This window comes from Chrysemys picta, chromosome 1 (assembly GCF_011386835.1).
Source record: "Chrysemys picta bellii isolate R12L10 chromosome 1, ASM1138683v2, whole genome shotgun sequence".
Taxonomy (NCBI): Eukaryota; Metazoa; Chordata; order Testudines; family Emydidae; genus Chrysemys; species Chrysemys picta.
In genome coordinates, this window is record NC_088791.1 from 247,659,658 (window position 1) to 247,683,389 (window position 23,732).

The 23,732-nt window shown below is 40.3% G+C and overlaps 1 protein-coding gene across 2 annotated transcripts in view; it reads right to left on the minus strand.

Annotated features, from left to right (window-relative positions):
* COL4A2 (collagen type IV alpha 2 chain) overlaps positions 1-23,732 on the minus strand; it is a 217,452-nt gene that overhangs the window by 80,900 nt on the left and 112,820 nt on the right. For both annotated transcript variants that reach the window (XM_008166744.4, XM_065592194.1), the window contains 4 exons: positions 4,532-4,666; positions 4,397-4,441; positions 1,900-2,016; positions 1,070-1,141 (listed from right to left, as the gene is read on the minus strand). In XM_008166744.4, coding sequence (XP_008164966.2) covers positions 1,070-1,141; positions 1,900-2,016; positions 4,397-4,441; positions 4,532-4,666 — 369 coding nt within the window. The remainder of the gene's footprint in view (positions 1-1,069; positions 1,142-1,899; positions 2,017-4,396; positions 4,442-4,531; positions 4,667-23,732) is intronic.

Sequence of the window (23,732 nt, forward strand, 5' to 3'; positions counted from 1 at the left end):
AGGTTGTGAGCAGCTGGAGGTAAGTTAAAGCTCCTGAATGCTGATCTAATTTACAGTGGGGACAAGACTGTTCCCAGAATCCAGGAACCACAAAGCAGGTGCAAAACTCCTTTTGTACAGCCCCTTCTGAACTGTGTTAAGCCCAGTCTGGACCCACCTCAGAATCTGGGCCATAAATGGTAACGTACATATATTACATTGTAAATTATCTAACCACTTATAATTATCTAATACTTTAAAACTATAAAACGTTTATATTTTTTCACATATAGATACACACACACTCACACAAATAGATTTGTCTGAGCTAGGTACAGCTGATATCAAGAATCTATATTAATAATATTTAGCTCTTATACAGTTATATCAGAATCTATATATACTTATAATATATATACTTATGTTATATACACTTATATTACAAGTCAGCTCAACTCCTGCAGATCACATGAAAATTATGTGGAAAAGGAGACTAAAAAATATACTTGTATTCAATACTCTGGAAAAGGAATTATGCTGCTGTGAATGACACACATTAAAGTTACAAAACTTTAAAGTAACCCCCTGAAGGCACTGGACACCATTTCTGCTATAATGCTTGCACACATCACATTTTAAATACTACATTGGAAATGTTTCCAAAATGAGAAGACTGTGGGAGATTTCCAGCACACCCATAGTCAACATGTAGCTGGAGGTTCTTTGTTATGAAGAAATTGGAAAGGTCCCTCTTTCCTGGAAGTCAGCTAGGGGTAATAATACCTTAAATCTGCCCTTAATTAAGAATTAGGTTGTGGGAACTCAGCATAGTCCAGTTATATGGGCTGGAATAATGACTGCAGTCCCGCCATGCTGCTATGTGGGTTGGTAAAGCCACTAGATACAAATAATGAACTGTTTGTGAAAATTATGAAAAATACTCAGGAGAGTGAAAAGTAACAGCCCTGTTGCAAAAGGCATGTAGAAAAATCAGAAATGTGGCTTAAAGATGGAAAAAACCCACCCCTCTACCAAATTCAAGAGACGCTGCACACGAGAGCTCATCAATTCACAAGTGATAGATACATACCCTGAATTTGCTTGCTAGCTCAGGAGTCATTACAAAAGGTTCCCCCTTCTGACCTTTTGGTCCTTGGATTCCCTAAATTGATAAAACAAAAAGAAAAAGGATTTTCACATCTGACTATTTATATATTTAAAGTTGTGAAGTATATCTGACAGCAATTTCATATGTATATGCACACTACAGTGTGTGAACAGTGACTATGTCTAATGGTGGAAATTCATGTTACATGTACAAAGTTGAAACCATCAGGATCATATGGGTGAATTGTGCAGGAAGGAGGCAAAGAAATCTGCTCTTAATTAAGAATTAGGTTGTGGGACCTCAGCTTAGTCCAGTTATGTGGGCTGGAATAATGACTGCAGTCCTGCCATGCTGCTTATGTGGGTTGGTAAAGCCACTAGATCCAAATCATGAACAGTTTGTGAAAATTGTGAAAAATTTTCCTCAAAAATTTGATTTATTTTTATGAATGCTACTATTTGGTGGATACAGGCCACCTTGTGGTTCCCTCAAACCACCTCGCTGTGGGACTTATATGATGGAGAGGGTTTTGAGTAGATCCTCCAGATCTTAATGAATGTCATAGTTTTTCATGACTAACTTCTGTGGGTATTGTGTTAGGTCATCCCCTGTAAGTGGAGTGTTCTGTGGATAATTAGAGGGTCAAAAACCAAAAGCTCTACTAAAACTCATTGGAAAAAATAATTAAAACGTGAGATAAACACAGAGTGGATAAGGAGTCCCGCTTAAAGATTTTTCCATTTTGGTCCTGAGAATACTACAGTTAAATTAATCAAAATGATGAATTTAAGTTCATTCATTCAGCTACTTACAAAGGAACCAGGTTGACCGCTGGGCCCCTGACTTCCTTTTTCACCAGCATCACCTCTGGTCCCGTTGCAGCCATCATGACCTGGTTTCCCCCTTGATCCTGACTGCCCAGGATGACCCTGTGGAGAATAAAAAATGTGTTTATCTATCCATCTGTTCCTAGTTTTCATTTTCCAGTGCTCATATAGTTTTTAAACATTCTCATAATCAGCCCAAGGCTTAAATCCATGGGAAACTACAATTTTCAAAGAAAGAAACACAGACAGTGCTTTTTTATATATAGCTGCAGCTTGAACCAGATGCCCCAGACAGCATGAAAGAAGTCAAAGGCAAAGGAAAGGGTAAGAAAGCTATGCTCAATGCACTTTCTGTTAAACAGAGAGCTAAACCAGCTAATGGCTCTTATACGGGGAGTATCAGAGCCTGGGATTATTGCAGAAATCAGTATCTCGGCGTAAAAGACTGGGAAGAAGGGTTTCTTGCTGGCTTTGAACAGCTTCCATTCTGGGGAAAAAAACATAGCAATTGTTTTGGAGCAGGGCTGGGTGTCATGATGCAGCTGTGGCATTCACATGGAGAGGGAAAAATAAGCAGCTCAAGTCAAAGAGGTATGTGGCATGGTGGAAGTAACACTATCAGCCTCGTGAGGTATTGGAAGGGAGAGAAAAGTTGGCCGTGATTCAGCTCTCCCTTAAACTGGACGTACTCCACTGTAATTCCATTAATTTCACTGCCATTACTTACTCCTGATTTTCATCAATGTCAAAGAGAATCAGAGCAATCATGTACTTGCTTTGAGCAGCTCTCTACTCTATGAAAGACTGCAACCAGAAAGATAGGAGCCAAATATACTCAGAAACCCATCTTTCTTCTCCCGTCTCCACCCGCTGGAGCTGTGTTTGCCTTTCCACTCCTGTTCCCTCATCTGAGCAGAAAGAAAACTCCTTATTGCTTGCCTGCCCCCACTAAGCACCAGCATTCCCCCGCTCCTCATCAGCCTCATGACCTTCATCTCCCTCTTCTTGGCCATCGGCCTCACATCTCTGCACTGAGCCACTCTTGGGTTCATGTGAGTTCCTATTTACTTCCAGAGAGTCACCATTGGTTCCTGGCCTGAGGCAGCTGGTTGGGAAACAACAGCAGGGGGAGGCAGGATACACTGAGAGTGCAGGTTGGAGGAAAGAGGTGGAGCTATCTAAGACTCGCTGCAGGCAAGTGTCCCAATACAGCCCCATTTTCTTGTATCCAGAACACCACCCTCCTCTTGCACAGACATCAGCTGTGTGTATGCAAACCCGATTGAAGTCAGTGAAAGTTGTATACATGGACTGATAAGGACCCTTGGCTGCAGTGCTTCCACTGTGGAGGGGAAGAAGTCTTTCCGTGTTTGGTTTTCAGAGAGAAGAGGAAGAAAGAATGTGAGTGAGAGAGAGACTCCTCTAAAACTAGATTTGGAACATTGCTGGAAGCAAAGAGGGTGAGAGGAGAGTGGATGTGGATGTGCATGTGTGGGTGGTAGAGAAAGTCCCTGATGTCAGAGCGCACTGCAAAGGAAGTCCTGGGAAATCTGTCCAGAGATTCTTGTGACTCAGATTTCCTTGTTTATTATTTTATGCCACAAGATGTAAAGTAGAGTAAGCTGCATTTTGAACTCTTTCCCATGAATGGACTATGGTTTTCATATTGGAACTTTTCAATGGTTTGTTACATAGACCATGACAATTTATTCAAAGTTCTACAATATTGAAATACCTATGAAAGATTTTAAGATCGTGTCACTCACAACATAATAACTAAAATTAATAACCACTCGGCATCCTTATAACCACTGACATTTTCAAAGCACTTTACAAGCATGAAATAACAAAGGACTGATTTTGTCCCCCTCCACTGCATGATGAGGGGAGGCTAAGTACATGGATCACACCTCTCTTGTGCAGAAGAGCATGCTTAGCTCAGCAACCCCCATAGACACACTACAGATGTCCTCCTCTTTAGCCCTTTTTGTGGGTTTCTCTATGAGGGGAAGCAACTGAATCCTAATTATCTGAGATGATGATAGACGAGGCAGAGTTTTCTTCTCAGCTACATGTCTGTAACTGCATTTATTTTAACAAGTCTGACTGACTTGAGTTGGGTTGCCTGCATGTAACTGAGGACAGAATTTGACATAAGGATTTTAATTCAGTAGGGTAATTTCAGTCCAATCTAAAATGTTTACAGTGAATGGCAGGGCCGGCTCCAGCATTTCTGCCGCCCCAAGCGAAAAAAAAAAAAAAAAAAAAAGCCACGATCGGCGGCGGCAGTTCAGCGGCAGGTCCTTCGCTCCCAGAGGGAGTGAGGGACCAGTCGCCCCCGAATTGCCGCAGGTGTCGCCCCTCTCCCTTGGCCGCCCCAAGCACCTGCTTGTTAAGCTGGTGCCTGGAGCCGGCCCTGGTGAATGGTAAACAACTCTCAGTAATCCTTGATCTCTAATGTATTAAATGAGTGACTACTTACAGGAACACCATCTGCACCAGGGAAACCAGTTACTCCTGTTAGCCCCTAAAATGAGACAACACAATTAAAGCAAAGAATTATCCCACTATTTTCTTCTTTAGATGTTACATGAAATATGTGAAGCTTTGAAATTACCACTTCTCCTTTTGGTCCAGTTACTCCAGGTCGCCCTCTTTCACCTTTGTGACCTTTGTGACCTTCTAAACCTGGGCTACCCATTAATCCTGGTGGTCCAGAGAATCCCTGAGGTCCAAGTAGTCCTGGTTGACCCTGTGGAAAGCAATAAAAGCATTTCTTCAGGAATGATTGTAATACACAGGGATCACCAATTCAGCTCTATTATAATGGAATCTTCCCATCCCCTTAAACAGATGAAAAAAACCCTTTCAGCTCTTCTTACTCTGGCAGGCTGGGTTCTTTGGTGAACATCATATGACAGCAACACACATAGAAGCTACACAACAGGCGACTGTGTTGCGTATGACAAAGCAAATGCTTTAAAATAAAACAGCACTCATCCTAGAATATTCACTGTTATGCTATGAAAAGAATGTTATCTGCAGAATAAACAGCTGGTTTCTGTTGAGCAAGGCCCAAAGCAGATGCAATTACACTGCACTCCAAGTAATTGAGATGTACTTAATTGTGAAATCCACTTAATTGGTATGTTTCTCCCAAACTGAGCTAGATACTTAACAGCAGGAATTTCTGTTTCTTTGGGATTGTAATTCCCCTTAATTATGATGCTTGAAGATGATTAGATGGGATTCATACAGGAATAGGTACTCAACTAGGGAATGGTAATCACATAGGTTGAAGAGTTGATCAAAGGCTTCTCTGTCCTAAAAATCTCTTCCGGTGTTGGTTCAGCAAAACAGCATTAATGATGCCATTCAGGCCACTTCAAACTTTGCTTAAAATTCATTCTCTTGAGGCTGGCAGAATCACAAGGATCAACAAAACCCAACTAGCGCTATACTCTTCTATTACATTTCAATTCAAATTGCGGGGAAAAGATCCCTTTGAGACTTAGTCAAGTGAATCAGCAGGTTGGAGATTAGTGACATACAGCATTTTGAGAACCATTCCAAATATAAAATGGCTTCTTAGGGACTACTGCTGTGCACTTAACATATAATAATTAACAACAATCTTCTTTTAACCAGGAAATCTGCTTAATCAGGATGACTGGCCATCCAGAAAGGCAGTGCTTAATTTGTAATGAAACTGAGCTGGGGCTCAAGCAATTAGGTGCCAGGGCTCTAGCCATTTTTTTACTTTCATAACTGATGCAGCAAGCCCAGAGGTGCTGGTGCTATGAACTGCCAAACCTAGAGATGCTGGGGCTCAGCCTTGGAAAGCCCTGGCACAAATTAGGCACTATAGCAAGGCATCTTACAAACCACATAACTAACATATACACAAGTGTGTACAAACGGAATGAAATTATTAGTATAATAGAGATCCATCACATATTCCCCATCTCACTTCTTTGAAACTATTTCCCCTTCCAAAATAGATAAAATACATAAGGTTATAATACATCAAATATTCCAATCTTTTGGTCCTGTGAAGAATATTGGTGCCATTTTCACTTAATGCCACTGGGCTAGAGAAAGGAAAAGAAACAAAACTGATCCTGGATCACTTTCTTGGATCCAGAAAGTAGTCAAAATGCTTAACAATATGCGGTTGAGTTTTAGACAATCTCTTGGTTTATTTTTATTTTACACCATGGGCTCTGTCTTGTGACTTGTGTGACATACTTCACAAATTTTCTTTTTTCATTTTCATTCTGTTCATAACTACATTCTGTCTATTGTAGCCCTTCAGAGAAACACTCCAGTGGCTTTAATAACATAAACAGAAACAACACTCCCAACCAAAATATGATATATGCTTGTGGTATAAAAATGATCAATCATAAATGATTATTCTTACATCTTCCATATTTCTTTGTTTTCACTTTGTTCACAATTATTAACCAAGACCCAAGTTAGGCTTTTCCCTTCTACTATGGCTTATTCAGAAAAAAAAATCACCATGTAGGTAGGTTTTGTGGCTAAAGCACTGGCCTTTTCACCCCTAAGTCTGAGTGTGATTTGTACACAGAATCATAGAAATGTAGGGATGGAAGGGAACACGAGAGGTCATTTAATCCATCCCCCTGTGCTAAGGCAGGACCAAATATGAGACCATCCCTGAGAGGTGTCTGTCTTACCTGTTCTTAAAAACCTCCAAAGATGGGGATTCCACAGCATGCCTGGATAGCTCAGTGGTTTGAGCATTGGCCTGCTAAACCCAGGGTTGTGAGTTCAATCCTTGAGGGGGCCACTTGGGGATCTGGGGCAAAATCAGTACTTGGTCCTGCTAGTGAAGGCAGGGGGCTGGACTTGATGACCTTTCAAGGTCCCTTCCAGTTCTAGGAAATGGGATATTATTATTATATATCTAACCTAAATTCCCTACAGGAAATCCATTATGTTATTTCAGCCCAGACCATATTGAGGAGCTGACATAATGAAACCATCTGCAAAATTCAGTACAATTTCTGCTTGGAAAGGGGCCAGGAATGAGATGGTTTACAGCTGGATTACACTTTATTCCTCTGGATCTAATCACCAGTATGGATCTCTTGCACCTTATTTTCTATCCTGTTTCAATTAATCTAACAGAAGCGATTACTTAGGAGTGGTGCCAAAGGATACAATGGATATAAATATTTAAATTGTCATAGTGAAACAGCTTCCATCCTATACATACAACTCAACAAGAATGTAATGCAATGTCCTGCTGTTTAGAGCAAGTCTGCTTTATCAGCGAAGCAAAACTGGGATTATTTGGCTATGGGAGGTGAATCTTTCTTTTGTGTCAGCATATTAAATAGGAACAAATACACATATAAGTTAAGGGCCAGATACTTCACTGGCAAAAATGAGGGAGATGCTCAGATGGACAAAGGGACCAACAAATATCTGAGCAAGAGGCAGCTCAATTCCTCATCCTGCTCACTCCTACCTGCCCCGAGTGTGTCTCTATCTACAGACAGCAGAATAACTAATAGAGCACACAAGGAGGGTGGGCTCTAGGATCAGGAATGTGGAGACATGCCCACAGTCATCAATGACAGGATACATTCCTTAAGTAGGCAATTCCTGCTGTGTTCTTCCCATGACTTAAAATAACTGGAAGAGGTCTCACACAATTAAATTGTCCAACTCAGGCATGTGCAGAATCTATTTACAGTATGGAGCAAAGGTCAGAAATTCTAGGAAGCCTGGAGGAATTCTTCCCAGAAAATGTTTGCAATGTCTGACGCAAATTGGTGCCTGTTCAGTAAATGAGGTACATGAAAGAAAGTGCTCTCAGGGGTGTGATTTAATTTAGTGATAACTTGACATTCCGTAATTAAGCCCCAGAGAATTATGAAAAGACTGAACAGACTTCCAAAGTTATATTGCATATCCATAAGCTTTAGACATTTTTTAACCTCCAATTCTTTTAGGACCACTCAAGAAGAAGAGAGCTCATGTTTTGAAGCTTTCTTTCCCCACTGCTAAATTTAAAAAGTTAAACAAAGGAACAGTTATGATTATTATTAAACATTTACGTTGTGGTACTGACTAGAGGCCAACCAAGTTGAGGCCCCATTGTGCTAGGTGTTGTCCAAGTATATAAATGACAATCTCTGCTCCAAAAGAGGTTATAACCCTAAAGACAAGATGTCATACATGGAGGAGACAAATAAGCAGGACAGCATGTGGGTGAGGAGAAGGAGGCACTTAACTAACAATGAGCAGTAATCACATAGAATTAGAATAGTTGCCATAGCTTCACCATACTTGACAACATACTCCATCATACTTCATTGTAAGTCTATTCTTTAACACTTTCTGGTATAAAGCCAGTGTAGTGAATCTGATGACTCATTCTTCCCCACAACAGAATTACCTTGCAGTCATAGGTCATTCTAGGGTGGAGAGAAGAGACCAGGTTAATGCCCTGAACTTTTTAAAGGGTCACTTGTGGAAGAGAAATCTCGCTTCCTGTGATACTGACTACATGTAAAGGCATCCCACCAGTTCCTTGGTGCTTATCTGAGACCTTAGTCTTGCCAAGATAGACAGTCAGGTGGGACTTGGAAATTTTGAGGGAAAAACAATCTTTCATAAGAACTGTAAGGAGGATGGCTGGGAGAAGGAAATGGTAGGGAACTCCTAGATCTAATGCTAGTATCGTTTGACAGCTGGTCCACCATGGAGGGGGAGAAAACAAGCATGATAGGAAGCCATTCAGTAGGGGTGGGAATAGAAAGGGTCATTAGGAAAACAAGCAGTGTCAGAGTGATGAAGGCTAATTCAGGAAAGAGCATCCCAGTGGGTGCATGAAGGAGAAGCTGCACTACAAACCAGTTCTAGCAGAGCTAGTAGAAAGCCACTGGTAGGAAGAGACAGAGGAGATCAGAAGTAGAACATCTCTGAAATCAGAGAAGGGGCCAAGGCTAGGAAGATCAGCCTGTCAGAGAATGAAAATTACATTGATGCAAGGTCATATACTTACAAATTTAGGTCCTTGATAAGTGTTACAAGTGTTCCGTAAACTCGCACCTCTGTTGTTCATTTACTTTGCCAAAAATAGCACTAACAGGAGAAACCAGGCTATAAGTTTACAGACTGTTTCAGCTTTGGAGTAGCCTCCACCAGAGAGGGGAGCTAGAAGTAATCTTCTGGACCAGCCAATTTGATAGTCGCCCTTTCAGGAGGAGCCCTTAAGTGTGGTGCTGGATAACTATGGACACTGCTAGCTAGAGGGGAAGATGTAATGTAAGGGTCTCAGAAAGAACAATAGACAATGCCCAGTCACTGGATAGTCAATTCCAGGCACAAGAGGCCTGAACCCTAACGGTCTTTCCTCTTTGGGATTCTCAGTGTAGGAAATAACTCACATTTTTTTTGCATCACAATCCTTGCACACCAGGGGTATATGTGTGCACTCTTTCTTTCCTCTCAGCTTTACTAAAAACTTGTTTTTCTATTACACACACACACATCAGTGGTTACTAGGAACACACCAAGCACTAGGGCAGGTTTAGAAAGCACCTGTAGTGCTTGCCTTTGATTGTGTGTTATGCTGGACACATTGTCAGGTACTCGGTGGGACTGTGTCACCACAGCAGTTATGGTGACCCAGAAGAGGGCATTACAGTATTATGACCTAGGATCACAAATGCATTAAATTCTACACTAGTTACCCTAGGTATAATAGTTCTCTCTGTAAGAAATTATACCTCACAATGGAATTAACAAGATATTTTGTAAAGCACAAAACAACAAAAAAATGAATATGCAATCAAAAATGTTCCCATCTGGAATTCATAGCTCTGGATTAAAGAGTATACTAAATAGTTCATTTATTGGAAAATTATTTTAGGCATGTCTCAACTACCGGAAGTTTAGTTTTAGCATGATTTTAAAACCACCACCACTTTTGCAGCCCCTGCTGCCAGAAGGTCAAACAATATAAGATTTAGTAAAACTCCACCAGAAAATTAAATTTAAGTACCGTTCTCATGGGGAATCACACTCAACTGTTAATAATGTCAACCATTGAGGAGAAAACATACCTAGGCACAAAACAAAACAACAACAACAAAACCAATGACTTTGCTTTTATTAGATCATCATAAACTTTTACTTCTACATAATCAGTACAGCAATAACTATTAATTTTAAAAGACCCCTATGCTTTGATTTTCAGTTAACTTTTAATGCAAGCATGAGAATTCAATAATTGCCACTAGATGGCACTCACTATTATCATTCTTGACAATGTACATAAACAACAAAGGTGCACATTTAGGAAACACGCATACCTAATTTTGAACTTTGAGACTGTCTTAGTAAGAAGTTAGAGCGTGACAAAAATGTGTTGATACTAAATCCCAGAATGCAGGAGAAGTAGGATGTTTCTGCTAAAGTGACCAGCTGTGAAATAGTTAACAATGCTGTGCTAACTGTGAAATAGAACTGCCTGGCTTTTATTCATTTCACTCCAAATCATACAGGCTAAAGACTTTGTTAAAATGAAAGCTTTTTTTACTGCCAAAACTGATGAGGCCAAGCCTTTACCATGGCACTCAGGCTCAATCAGACCGATCGTCTTTGTCCATTATATCTCAAATGTTCTGCTTTTAAGGCTTCTTCTTTTTCAAGGGAAAGGCTCACCTTTCTAGACCAGGGAGCAAAAATCTTGTTTATTTCTCCAGCAGCAAGCTGGTTTTAAACTTCACATCAAATACCTGCAAAAATTAGTATTCCCACCCTCATTGCTCTAAGTTGTATTCTGTTGCTAAACTGGATTCAGCTACTGACGTCATGTGCTGTAGGTCACCAGCCTTCCAGAAAGATAGTGTCCTATGATCTAACTTGCATGTCTGATAATGGAAATGGAGCAAATATTTTACATTTACCTTGAACAAGTCAGCATTTGATTCTACAACATAGGTGCAGTTCTGAGAGATGCAGTAGGCCTAAAAGAATAGAACAGAGGCAGCTCTCCCTATTCTTAAATTCCCCTTTGATGTTTTACAGAGGGTTATTTGTCTGAATATTTCACAGCCCGACTTATCTCCTGAAAAACAGACTTCCCTTTCATCTAATAAAAAAGCTGTTTTTTCACACCAGAAATAAAGAAAATATAAATTCAATTAAATTTAAAAATAACCCAAATGAACACAGGTTAGCCTATTGGTATGGTAATAATTTGCTGGTCATTCAGCTGTTTCATCCAGACATAGGACATTTATTCCTGGGACAGTGGAAACCAAATTACATTAACATGAATTCCAGAGCAGTGACTCAGCTCGCAGAATGTTTTCTCTGAATAAGGAAGAAATAAACATTAAATCTTCATAAAAACCTCTATTAAAGAATGCTCGCTACCAAAACTAAGAAAGCCGCAGTCCTCTTCTGTAGGCAGTAAACTAAAAACTTTGTACTGTTCTCTGTTCCCAAGCTTTACTCTAATTTATGAGATGTTTCCCAAAACTGTTTGACCTTCTAGGAAGTTGTCGTGTCACCCTAGAAGATCAAACGCTGGTACAAGAACATATACATTGGAATTATAGGTCAAAAACTCAAAGGATTCAGTTTAAAAATTCTTCATATCACAGAAGATTTGGGGGAGGGAGAGCTCAGTGCTTTGAGCATTGGCCTGCTAAACCCAGGGTTATGAGTTCAATTCTTAAGGGGGCCACTTGGGGATCTAGGGCAAAATCAGTACTTGGTCCTGCTAGTGAAGGCAGGGAGCTGGACTCAATGACCTTTAGGGTCTCTACCAGCTCTATGAGATAGGTATATCTCCATATATTATTTGAAGAATACATGAAAGTATTTGGAGGAATGCTTTGAGGTGTTTTTGTAGGGTTCTCCTCTTTCTAAACAATTTTACCAGGACAAAAACAGCAGTAAACCCACAGAAAAGGGCCAGGATAGGCAAAACTCCATGAGGCTTTCCATGCTAAGGAACTTAGGGTATTTCATGGGAGGTAGGATGGGGAGGGAGTGTTCCTATTTACAGAACCAGTAAGGGGTTTGGCTCCCAGAACTCACAAATCCCCCAAGAAATTTAAAATCAGGTTCTTGTGGCATATTGCCAGCTCTGCCTGGTGTGTTGATCCTATTGAAGTATATGGCAGTACTCCCAATGACTTCAAAAGACAGAGATTTGACCTCAAATAACCAAGCTTTAGGAGTATGGGGCACAGTATATAAGATTATTATTCAGTTAAGGATGAGCAGATGACATAAAACTCATGCATGAAAATTATGTTGTAAGAAAGAGTGCTGAATGTAACATGCATCAGATTACTAAACCAAGTTGTCAATTAGTGCCAAACACATTACCAGTTGTAATGCAAAACAGTAGTGTTGTCTTGGAAGTTAGGAATGGTTCAGCATAAAAACATAAGATGGAAAATGTTATGACCACTTAAAAAGTTTTTTCTTTTTTGTTTAGAGTACAGTGAGTAATGTAAATTATAGCATTTCCAGATAGCAATTTAGCCCAGTTTCTATTGGCTTCAGATTAATATACCTGGCAAAACTTCTAGACCAGATTCTGGCCCCCTGATATAATCTCCATACTCTATAGGAAATCCTCCAGTGCAGGGCCAGCATAAGTGGTCTGTAACTGCCCCCTGTCATAGCCTCCAGTTTAGGCAGATGCTGTGTGTGAGAGTGGAAGGAGAAATGCTATCAGTGTAGCTACTCTGGTTTATATTTGTGTAATCTGGCACAGTAATGCAACAGGGAGTCCAGTCATACAGCGAAGAGTCCACTCATTGGTTAACCCCACCGAAGACATAATTTACCTTTATGGTTATCTAAATATTATGACTTCATGTTCAGTCTAAATATTGACTCTTTATCAAATAAATAACTAAAACTTAATGTTTAATTTGAGTCACTGCTGCTATTTAAATAGATACAGCAAGCTTCTTCAGACTAAGGATATTCCACACTGCAAAAAAAAAAAAAAAAAAAAAAAAAAAAAAGATGTGTTCTTATCTCAGGTTATCTAACTTGGGTTAAAACAACCATGAAGACCCAGGAGATCAGGTTTTAACTCAGATTAGCAGCTCTAGCTCAACCCCTGTCTACCCTATGAGCTTTAACATGAGCTACTAGTCTGAGTTATAAGGTAAGTTGCCATGTCTTCACTGCTATTTTAACTCGAGTTAGCTAATATGACTTCCAAAATAGAAAGAAAAAAAAAACTTTTAATTCAACATGGGTTTTGAAAGAATTTTAAAGGCTAGACACTCAGGGAATGTGATGCAGAGTGAAATTCTATCCTTTTCTGTCTGCTAATATCTACACCAAAACCTTTTTATTTATTTATTTTTCATTTTCTCACTTATTTTATTAATACCCTGACCAGTGAATTCACAAGATCAGGAGTTTTGGCTTCTGACAAGCCATATCAAATATTAATAACCTGTCAGGCAATTCAGCCAGAGGTTTGGTTTTTAATAACTATAAACTTGTTGCTTGGTTAGTTAAGCTCTTAAGGAAAACACAACAACCAACACCTGTTTGTATTAGAACATTCAGTAATAGAACTGAAAAGTGATCTGCCAGCCAATTGTTTTAAAATGTTTTTTTTTTTTTTCAGTGCTGTGTGGGAGTGTTCTCAGGAACTTAAAAATTCAGGAAGTTCAACACAGATGTTTTTTGTCAGTGGGCGTTGGAAGCACCAATAGCTACATCTGTTCATTTTTTATATTTGTGAGAACACTTTTTTTCCGCCAAAACCATCCAGTGTTGAAATTTCCACACTCTGGAACTGGCCAAAATGTTAAGCTCGTTAGACTACATGAGTATAAGTGAATATGAAAATTAAAACCCCTATAGGAATTCACAATCTACTGTATGCCAATTTTTCCATCTTATACTTCTCTTCTGTTTGAACAAAAGTGTAATTATTTCTGTGATGGGAACCACTAGCAGAACTGTAAATAGTTTTTTGATCATTCAACTCTCACTTGTCGCAAATGGTTTTGGATTTAATCTGAGCATATGGTAGTAGGCCAAGTTGTCCCCTATGTGAGAATCACCTGTGCAGGGGACAGGAATTGTTATGAGGTTCCCCCCATGGAATTTTACTGCCATTGTTCCCTCAGAAAGATGATAAAAAGGCTGCTCCCTGTGCAGAATGAGTGGTGCAAAGGTATTTTGAGTGATTTCCTCAAACCCGCAGACATGTACAGATCTCAGGGGAAAAGCTGAGGCCTGGGTTGTCTGTATAGAAGCTCTCTAACCTCTACAGCCCTGTTTATGTGGACAGAGCTGTCCCTCCACCAACAGATTCTCTTCCCTCTGGCCTGACACCCATGCCCCACTCACACAGCCAGCTTCTAATGAGGTGGCCTCCATTGGGTCAGTGGGAATGGGTAACAATAGTATGGAGCTGGCACTCTGCCCTTCTGAGACCTACCTGCTATCAGGGGACTGTCTGACCCAATAAAATTTATAAACATATTTTTTGTACATCCTGATTTTAAAGTGCTATTTGAAATCAATGGGACTTAGGCGACAAAATACCTTTGAGGATCTGGCTCTCTGTCTATAAAGATGTGATTTGCACCATGAAAATGTTTGGGAATCTCTTGTCTTTTTAATTCAAAACCGAATAAGAGCATTGAAATACAGTAGGTGTCCTTTTATATCATGCCTCTGATTAGTCTTATGTAAGTACTTAAAACTCATCAGTGATTTAATGGCATAGTGAGTACACTTGTAAAGTTTGTGGATGATGCCAAGCTAGGAGGGATTGCAAGTGCTTTGGAGGATAGGATTAAAATTCAAAATGATCGAGGCAAACTGGAGAAATGGTCAGAAGTAAATAGGATGAAATTCAATAGGGACAAATGCACTTAGGAAGGAACAATCAGTTGCACACATACAAAATGGGAAATGACTGCCTAGGAAGGAGTACTGCAGAAAGGGATCTGGGGATCATAGTGGATCACAAGCTAAATATGAGTCAACAGTGTAACACTGTTGCAAAAAAAGCAAACATAATTCTGGGAGGTATTAGCAGGAGTGTTGTAAACAAGACACAAGAAGTAATTCTTCTGCTCTACTGCACACTGAGTAGGCCTCAACTGGAGTATTGTGTCCAGTTCTGGGTGCCACATTTCAGGAAAGATGTGGAAAAATTGGAGAAAGTCCAGAGAATAGTGACAAAAATGATTAAAGGTCTAGAAAACATGACCTATGAGAGAAGATTGAAAAAATTGGGTTTGTTTAGTCTGGAAAAGAGAAAACTGAGAGGGGAGATGATAACAGTTTTCAAGTACATAAAAGGTTGCTAGAAGGAGGAGGGAGGAAAATTGTTCTCCTTAGCCTCTAAGGATAGAACAAGAAGCAATGGGCTTAAATTGCAGCAAGGGAGGTTTAGGTTGTACATTAGGAAAAACTTCCTGTCAGAGTGGTTAAGCACTGGAATAAATTGCCTAGGGAGTTTGTGGCATCTCCATCATTGGAGATTTTTAAGAGCAGGGTAGACAAACACCTGTCAGGGATGGTCTAGATCAGTGTTTCCCAAACTTGGGACGCCGCTTGTGTAGGGAAAGCCCCTGGTGGCCTAGGCCGGTTTGTTTACCTGCCGTGTCCGCAGGTCCAGCCGATCACAGCTCCCACTGGTGGGGGTTTACCGCTCCAGGCCAATGGGGGCTGCTGGCCCGCGCCACTTCCAGCAGCTCCCATTGGCCTGGAGCAGCGAACCACGGCCAGTGGGAGCCGCGATCGGCCGGACCTGCGGACATGGCAGGTAAACAAACCTGCCTGGCCCGCCAGGGGCTTTCCCTACACAAGTGACGTCCCAAGTTTGGGAAACACTGGTCTAGTTAATACTTAGTTCTGCCACGAGTGAAGGGGACTGGACTAGATGACCTCTCGAGGTTCTTTCCAGTCCTGTGATTCTATTATTATTCCCATCATTATGGTATCAGAGAGTCTACAGGAGAATAGGATAAATTTGTGATCTTTAAAGCGATTCACATAAGAAATCCAGGACACATTTTGTATACAAAATGAGTTCACAGAGAGATTTGGGTAGACTGAAGAATGGGAACCTCAACAATATCTGGATAACAACCACTACAAACAATATATGACTATGTTTGACTTTCCAAATCCTCTTTCAGATCCTCAAAATGATCAGTTTATGAAATCTATAGATTTGAAATATTTTTTTTTCTGTGAAGTCTACAAAATATATGCTTATCTATGTATTTTTCCTCCTTTGGGATATTGCTTTCTGATCTTTTTATATGATCCTAACCCAATCCAGTAAAGCATCGATGCTTCTCTAAAGCAGATAAGAGGCGTCCTCCTTGACTTACTTCATCATATGGATATACCAATATTGACTGCACAATTGCCTTTTAATGCATTTAAAATTGCCAGTACATTTTCCACTGAAAGTTACACACTGATGATCACACCAGGGGTTTGTCTTCACTACCATTTAAATCGATGTAACTTATGTCCTCAGAGGTGTGAAAAAACACCCCCCTGAGCGACGTAAGTTACATCAACTTAAAGCAGTGTCCACACTGTGCTATGTTGTCAGGAGACGCTCTCCCGCCGACATAGCTTCCACCTCTTGTTGAGGTGGAGTAATTATGTCGACGGGAGAGTTATGAAGACTGGTTAATATGAATCTGATAGTCTCAACCCCACTAAGTGTTTCTGCCATTAACAGTTATGTGTCTCCTTATGGAGATGTCAACAGAAGTACTTGAGACAACTCAGGATAGTGTTAAATATATGCAAATATTTTGTGACATTTTCAGGATGGGAAACATTTGAAACAAAGAACACCCAGTAGAACGGGGAAGCAAAGCTGGAAAAGCATTTAGAATTCTCTTTAAACAGTGTTTTGAGTAAAGACTTTACTTATTTTCCTAATAGAAACAATGGCTAATTTAATTTGTGTAGTAACTCCAAAGAGTTATAATATAAATGAATTTGGCCCAATAACCCTAAAAGCGTTTGCATCAGTTTGTTGTAAGAAGCATTCTGTTTGTGAATACATACAAACATGTTTCTGGCTGTGCCAGTTTAATGCAATATGTAGCTGAACAAGTATTCACCCAAATCCTATGGAGAAAAATATAAATCCAGCTGGCTGCATATTTTTTTCCCTGAGATTCTGGCTGATTTTATCTCCAGGTTCTACATATGGTCATATTAGATACATTGTAAGAATGGAACTAATTCCAAAAAATTAAGATTCTCATAGCCCCATGGGGATTACTCAAGTCAGGAAGAATTTTAATGAAGCATCATACAGAAGACAGTTGCATGATTATCTAACTATGGTAAGCACTGGACAACGCCATTCTCCCCTATCTAACTCCTGTTTCCTTTCAGCACTGTTTATTCATTTGAATCAAACAGGTGGTTTATCATATTTCCCCAATTAGTTTACAGTAGTTTACTGGTTACTTATACAGACGTGTCCAGCTCATGCATTTCTGTGACCGTGACAACTTGAATTTATAAACATGTATGTCTGAGTAAGTATTTTATATGTGGGGCAGATATGAAATATTTGTGTGTGTTTGTTATTACACAGGAAAAAGTTCACTTGCTTGATGCTGGAGAAAACCCCCCTATGCTATATGAAAGAATAAGAAACAGTTCGGCAACATTAAGATATAACATATTTATCTTTATGAAAAACAGTACTATGAAGATGACTGGGGAGTTCTTCGGTATTTCCACCTAGCTCCAACCCTCCCCCCAAATTTAGATATGCAGAAAATATAAACAAAAAAAAGAGAAAATTTTTAAAGCTCTTTTGACAGTTAAAACGAAGATACAATGGAGAATGTTAGGAACCTGTTTTAAACTACTGTATTAGAATACTGGAATTAGAATATTAATTTTAAACCATTAGACTATCAAAAGTTCTCTCTAATGTGCTGTTTCTTTAAAGGCATATTGGGAAGAACCAGATGTCTACCTATCCTAGTAGAATTGAGAGGTATTTATGAAAATAACTGACAAAACTTAGGGGCATTGACTGTTGCACCTTTGAGCATCAGTGGCATTGGAAATGCTATAAGTAGTTGAAAGCTTTATGACCAAGAGGTAGCTAGGAAAACTGTAACAAAAAGTGATAGGGACTGGGAGAGGGTGATGGATCAGACACTGAAATTACTTATAGGAAAGCGATGAATCTATAAAAGAAGCTCAGTATAAGAAGTGAAATGCTCAATTGCAATCTAGTTTGCAGCAGGGGGCAAATTTGATGGGTAAATATCTGAAACAGGACAACACAGACTGGTCTTTAGGTAGTGATAGTCTCAGTGCAGAAGAAATTAAGGGGCGAAGCATAAATGATGGAAGGCCTATTGCTAGGAAATTAGCAGATTTACCTGAAGATAAGGAATGGAAATGTGAGGAAAGTGATGGAGAATCACCCAGTTTTCTTGGCAACATAAAGGAGAATGATGATGGAGAAGACTGTGGCTCACATGAAAAGGAGAGAAACGATAAAGAAGAATCAGCCTTGCACGATGACAGAAACCACAGTGAGAAAAATTACACACCACAAATCGATACATCAGATCCTGTTTTATGGCCGGCGATCCTAAACTCTGCCGATATGGATCGTACAATTTTGAACAGGCCAGGCAAAATTGAGAATATGACATTGCTAGTAAATGAGTGGAAGTGACACTTCTCAAATCACACTGTGAAAGAGTGCTTGAGAATGGTGAGAAACTGAATCAGCATAGGCTAGTTTACTCGAAATCAGGTGACAAAGTGTTCTGGTTTTGTTGGAAAATATTTGACAAGAATACCAAATGGTTGCTTGCGCTTTCTGAATACAATCACTGGCATAACTTAGCTGGTGCTCTGAAGCAACATGAAAAGTCACCAGGCCATTTTATGGCCTATTCCAAATGGATGGAGGCTGAGTCCAGGATCAAGCGGAATAAATTCACAGAAGCAGAAAACCAGTACATTATTAATGTAGAAACCCAGCACTGGAGGAACATGTTTGAGCGTCTGATCTCAATTACCCTCTTCCTTGCAAAGAATAATTTGGCTTTCCGGAGCTCGTCAGAAAAGTTGTTCACTGAATATAACAGTAATTTCCTCAGTGTGGTAGAGCTCCTTGGGAAATATGACGATGTCAGGTGCGAGCACCTATGTCAAATAGTTTGTAAAGAAGCTATAGACCATTACTGCAGCCAAACAATTGAAAATGAATTGATTGACCCTGTGGCAAGGAAGGTGCTTGATAACATACTGATGCAGCTTGGCAAAGCAAAGTATTATGCCATAATAAGGGACTCCACTCCCGACATTTGTCACAGTGAAAAGATGTCATTTACAGTAAGATTTGTTGACAACGAGGACGGCTGTATCCAAGTAAAGGAACACTTTATCAGTTTCTGGTCTGTGGATGACTCTACTGGAAAAGGCCTAACAGAACTGTTTAGGAACATTTTGAATGAGAATTAAATAAAACTTCAGGACTGCCGCGACCAAGGCTACGACAATTGTGTGAATGTGAAGGGAAGAAACAGTGGCATCTAGGCAAAGATCCTTGAGCTGAATCCAAGAGCTTTCTTTTTGCCTGGTGGCTGCCATTCCCTTAACCTGGTTATGTCAGATGCAGCGTCATCTTCCTTAGATTCAGTATCTCTCTTCAGAGTACTGCAAAGGATATACGTCCTGTTTTCAGCATCAAATATCAGATGGAAGATCCTCATGTATAATGTTACAAATCTGACTATGAAGCCACTAAGTGACACTCATTAGGAGAGATGCATTGACAGCATAAGGCCAGTGAGATACCAAATGACTGAGTTTATGACATCCTGATGGAACTGGCACAGTTGAGTAAAGTCGAGACTGGAATCTGACACGAAGTGCAAAGCCTGGCAAACCAAATCACTAACTTCAAATTTCTGGTCTCAATTGTGGTTTGGCATGATACCCTGTTCCAAGTAAACATTGTAAGCAAGGCATTACAAACTCAGTCGATGGACGTCACAACCACTATTACTTTGATGAGAAGTTGCCTTGATTTCGTTGTGGCCTACAGAGACAACAGTTTTGAAGATGCCATCATTGTTGCCAAAGAAATGGTGGAAAATGTAGGAGTTGAGCCTGTCTTCAAGGAAACTTTGTATTCATTGGAAGAAAAGACAGTTTGGTTACGAGGGCAGAGATTAGGTGATGGGAAGCTTGGAAGAAAAATTCAAGAGGGAGTTTTTTTGCTCGCTCATTGACACTGTTCAAGTGTCCATCGAAGAAAAGTTATGACAAATGAAGCACCTCGAAAATACTTGGGGTTTTTGGTATGACCTTAATAAGCTGCTGGCAGACAGAAAAACACTCTTGAACAATTGTACAGGCCTTCACTGGACACTGACACATGGGGAATGTTCAGATGCCAATAATAAAGATCTTTATGTCGAATTAGACAACACCCATCACATTTTGCAATACAGGAAGTACTCTCCGCTCCAGCTTTTCCAGTTCATTTATGACGCAGATCTGAAGAACACTTTTTCTAATGTGTGAATAGCTTTGAGGATTATGTTCACGCTACTGGTCATAGTCCTGAGTTGTGGGTACAGTTTTTCAAAGCTCAGGCTCATTAATAATAATATAATATAATACAATATAATGAGATATACCTATCTCATAGAGCTGGAAGGGACCTTGAAAGGTCATCAAGTCCAGTCCCCTGCCTTCACTAGCAGGACCAATTTTTTTGCCCCAGATGCCTAAATGGTCCCCTTAAGGATTGAACTCACAACCCTGGGTTTAACAGGCCAATGCTCAAACCACTGAGCTATCCCTCCCCCCGAAAAGGAACAGTGACCTGTTTCTGCCTTGTTTCGAACCAGGGATGTTGCCTGTGTTAGATGAACGTGATAACCACTGCACTACGGGGTTTCCATATCTTTGATGGATGATAAGAAACTGATATCGCTTGCTATTTTATCACTTGAAAATGCCATTGGCCAGTCTTTGTATCTCTCTGATGCTGTGCTTCAGTTCACGAGGGCAAAAGCAAGAAAAGCGACCTTTTGAACTAAAGGATTAGGGTTAACATTTTCAGACTGTCTTCTACTTCAATACTATTTTGAACTGGTCCGTCCAATGTTGGTGCAGAGTTCAATCTCTTGATGTTAGTACATTTCAGTTATTCTTAAAATTAAAATGTTTCTATAAGCTTAGAGGAAATGAATGTTTATCATCTTATATGACACGGATAAATCATGCATCAAAGTTGTGAAACGGGCTACAAATGCAATAAAAATAAGGTATTCAAAAGTTTAAGAAAGGGTGAGGGGTTTGGTGCCGAAGATGCTCTTCAACTGGGTCACCATTTGATCTAGGGCCAGCACTGTTCTCTGCTACTCTTTGCATAAAACCTTGGATAACAGGTTTTATGCAATAAACTCTCATGGGGTCTGAGACACAGAATTCACCCCAAGTCACAGGCAATATGTCAGGCTGCAACAGTGCCCCTTTGCACTGATTTGGGCTACGGGAACTAAACAGATGGGAATCCAATGGCCCTTTCTCATCCCAGGCTGCACTCCTTGCCCCCTTCCCAGGGCTGGCTCCAGGGTTTTTGCTGCCCCAAGCGGCGGGGAAAAACAAAAAACAAAAAGCCACGATCGTGATCGGCGGCATTTCGGCGGCAGCTCCACTGCGCCAGTTTCTTCTTTGGCGGCACTTTGGCGGCAGGTCCTTCCCTCCGAGAGGGACTGAGGGACCCGCCGCCGAATTTCCGCCAAAGAGCCGGACGTGCCACCCCTTCCCCTTGGCCGCCCCAAGCACCTGCTTGTTGCACTGGTACCTGGAGCCGACCCTGCCTCTTCCAGACCAGTCTACTTTGAGTTGGCAGAGAGCCCCACCGCAGAGCATACAGAATCCTCTGTCTGGCATCTTCACTCACACTCCTTCACAGAGGATATGTAGGGCATTACATAGGCCATTCTGCATGGGGTGAATTTGTCAGTTTTTTTTTTATTACGCTGCTTCAAATTCCAGAATGTCATAAGCAATCTTTCAACACAATAAAATGAAAAAAAAAAAAAAATCCACCAAAGCTGTGAAATGAGGGAAGAGGAAAGATGCTTAGAGAAACATTTCAGAGGATGGTTTTCAGTACAAATGCCAATGGTTTTACATAATAAACAAAAAATATGTGGCAGGGTAATAATACATGCTGACCAAAGTACAACAAACATGAAAAGTCATACTGACCCTGAATTTATGCCTTGTTCACTTATGTTTTTCCTAAAACTCATGTCATTTCCCACAATTTTTTAACTGATTTTTTAAAAAAAGGAAGTTAAAACAACAATCCAGTGCATGGAGTCTCGGGAAGCAACTCTCACTCACTCTCCCAGACATTCAGACAGTAAAATAAAATCATGTGTGTTTCTAAATCTTGAAAGAAACATTACATATACATTTATATTTAATGTTCAAAATAAAAATGTAACAATCCCAGAGTCATAAAAGTAAATGACTTGATGAATCTTACAGTTTGGAAAAACAGAGATTCAGAAACCATTTATGACAAAGGCCAGTTCTTGTGTCCCGATGGACATGCTTAGTGCTGCTATGTCACCCTCCTTCACAGCCCTTGGTGTAGCAGGTGTGCGGGAAGGATGTGGCTGGAGTGCATTATATTCTGGTGATCCCTGGCTGCTAGCACCTTAGAGGCCATTTCGGGCAGTCACAAAGGACAATATCTCTCAGACTTCTCTGTAACTTGTGCTCATGATCTACCTGGCCCTCAGTAACCCATGGGGGTACAAAGATGGTGTACAGCTCCGTCTCTCCTTTGAGGCTAGTACTAAACATAGCTCCTCCAGACTCAAGGAGCCGAAGTGTGGCCTAACGGATACTGGAAAAACAAGTATTTCATGTCCCTTAAAAGGATCATCCAAATACTGAAGAGATAACTTGAATATTGTTGCAGACAGTCAGTAATATGACCACTGTAATTAATAGAGTACAATTTTGGACAGAAAGCTGTGATTTAGAAGAGAAACTGAAGCTGAGTAATCACTTGGGGAAGAAATTGACGCATTCAACCTAGACCCAAAATAATTACAAGATGATATATAAAATATTTTTGCCATGTATGGAAGCATGTACTTATCGGGACCACAAGTTTCTTTCAAATATGCATTAAACATGTTTAGATATGTTGTAGGATTTGATCTCCTGGAGGAAATTAAGGGCATGTCTACACTAAAAAATTAAGTCAACATAAGTTAAGTTGCTGTACAGCTGCTGCAGTAATTAAATCGCCTTTGCATGTCCACGCTATGCTCCTTGTGTCAGTGGTCCATGTCCTCACTAGCAGCACTTGCATTGATGCAGAGAGCAGTGCACAGTGGGTAGCTATCCCACTGTGCAACTTACCGCCATTTGGCGCAGGGTGTTTTGGGAAGGATTTGCAAAGCCTCATGGGGGGCAAACAAGTCGTGCAGGGGTGACTGGGAACATGGTTTTAATGTTCCACGACGCAGTTTTCTCCATCCTGTAATATTATCTGCATCCCATAATGTTGCACCCTCTTTTCAAAAGCCCCACAAACCCGTGCACCCATCATCTTTGTAAGAAGCATGACTCCTGCACTGCTCTTCAGTATTGTTCTGACCATTGTGCACACAACGACCCTAGTCCTTCAGTATTCTCAAGAGCCACCAAAGGAGCTGTGAAGGATATGATGATGCTTTGCAGGTTGCCTTGCTGATGGACATAGAAAG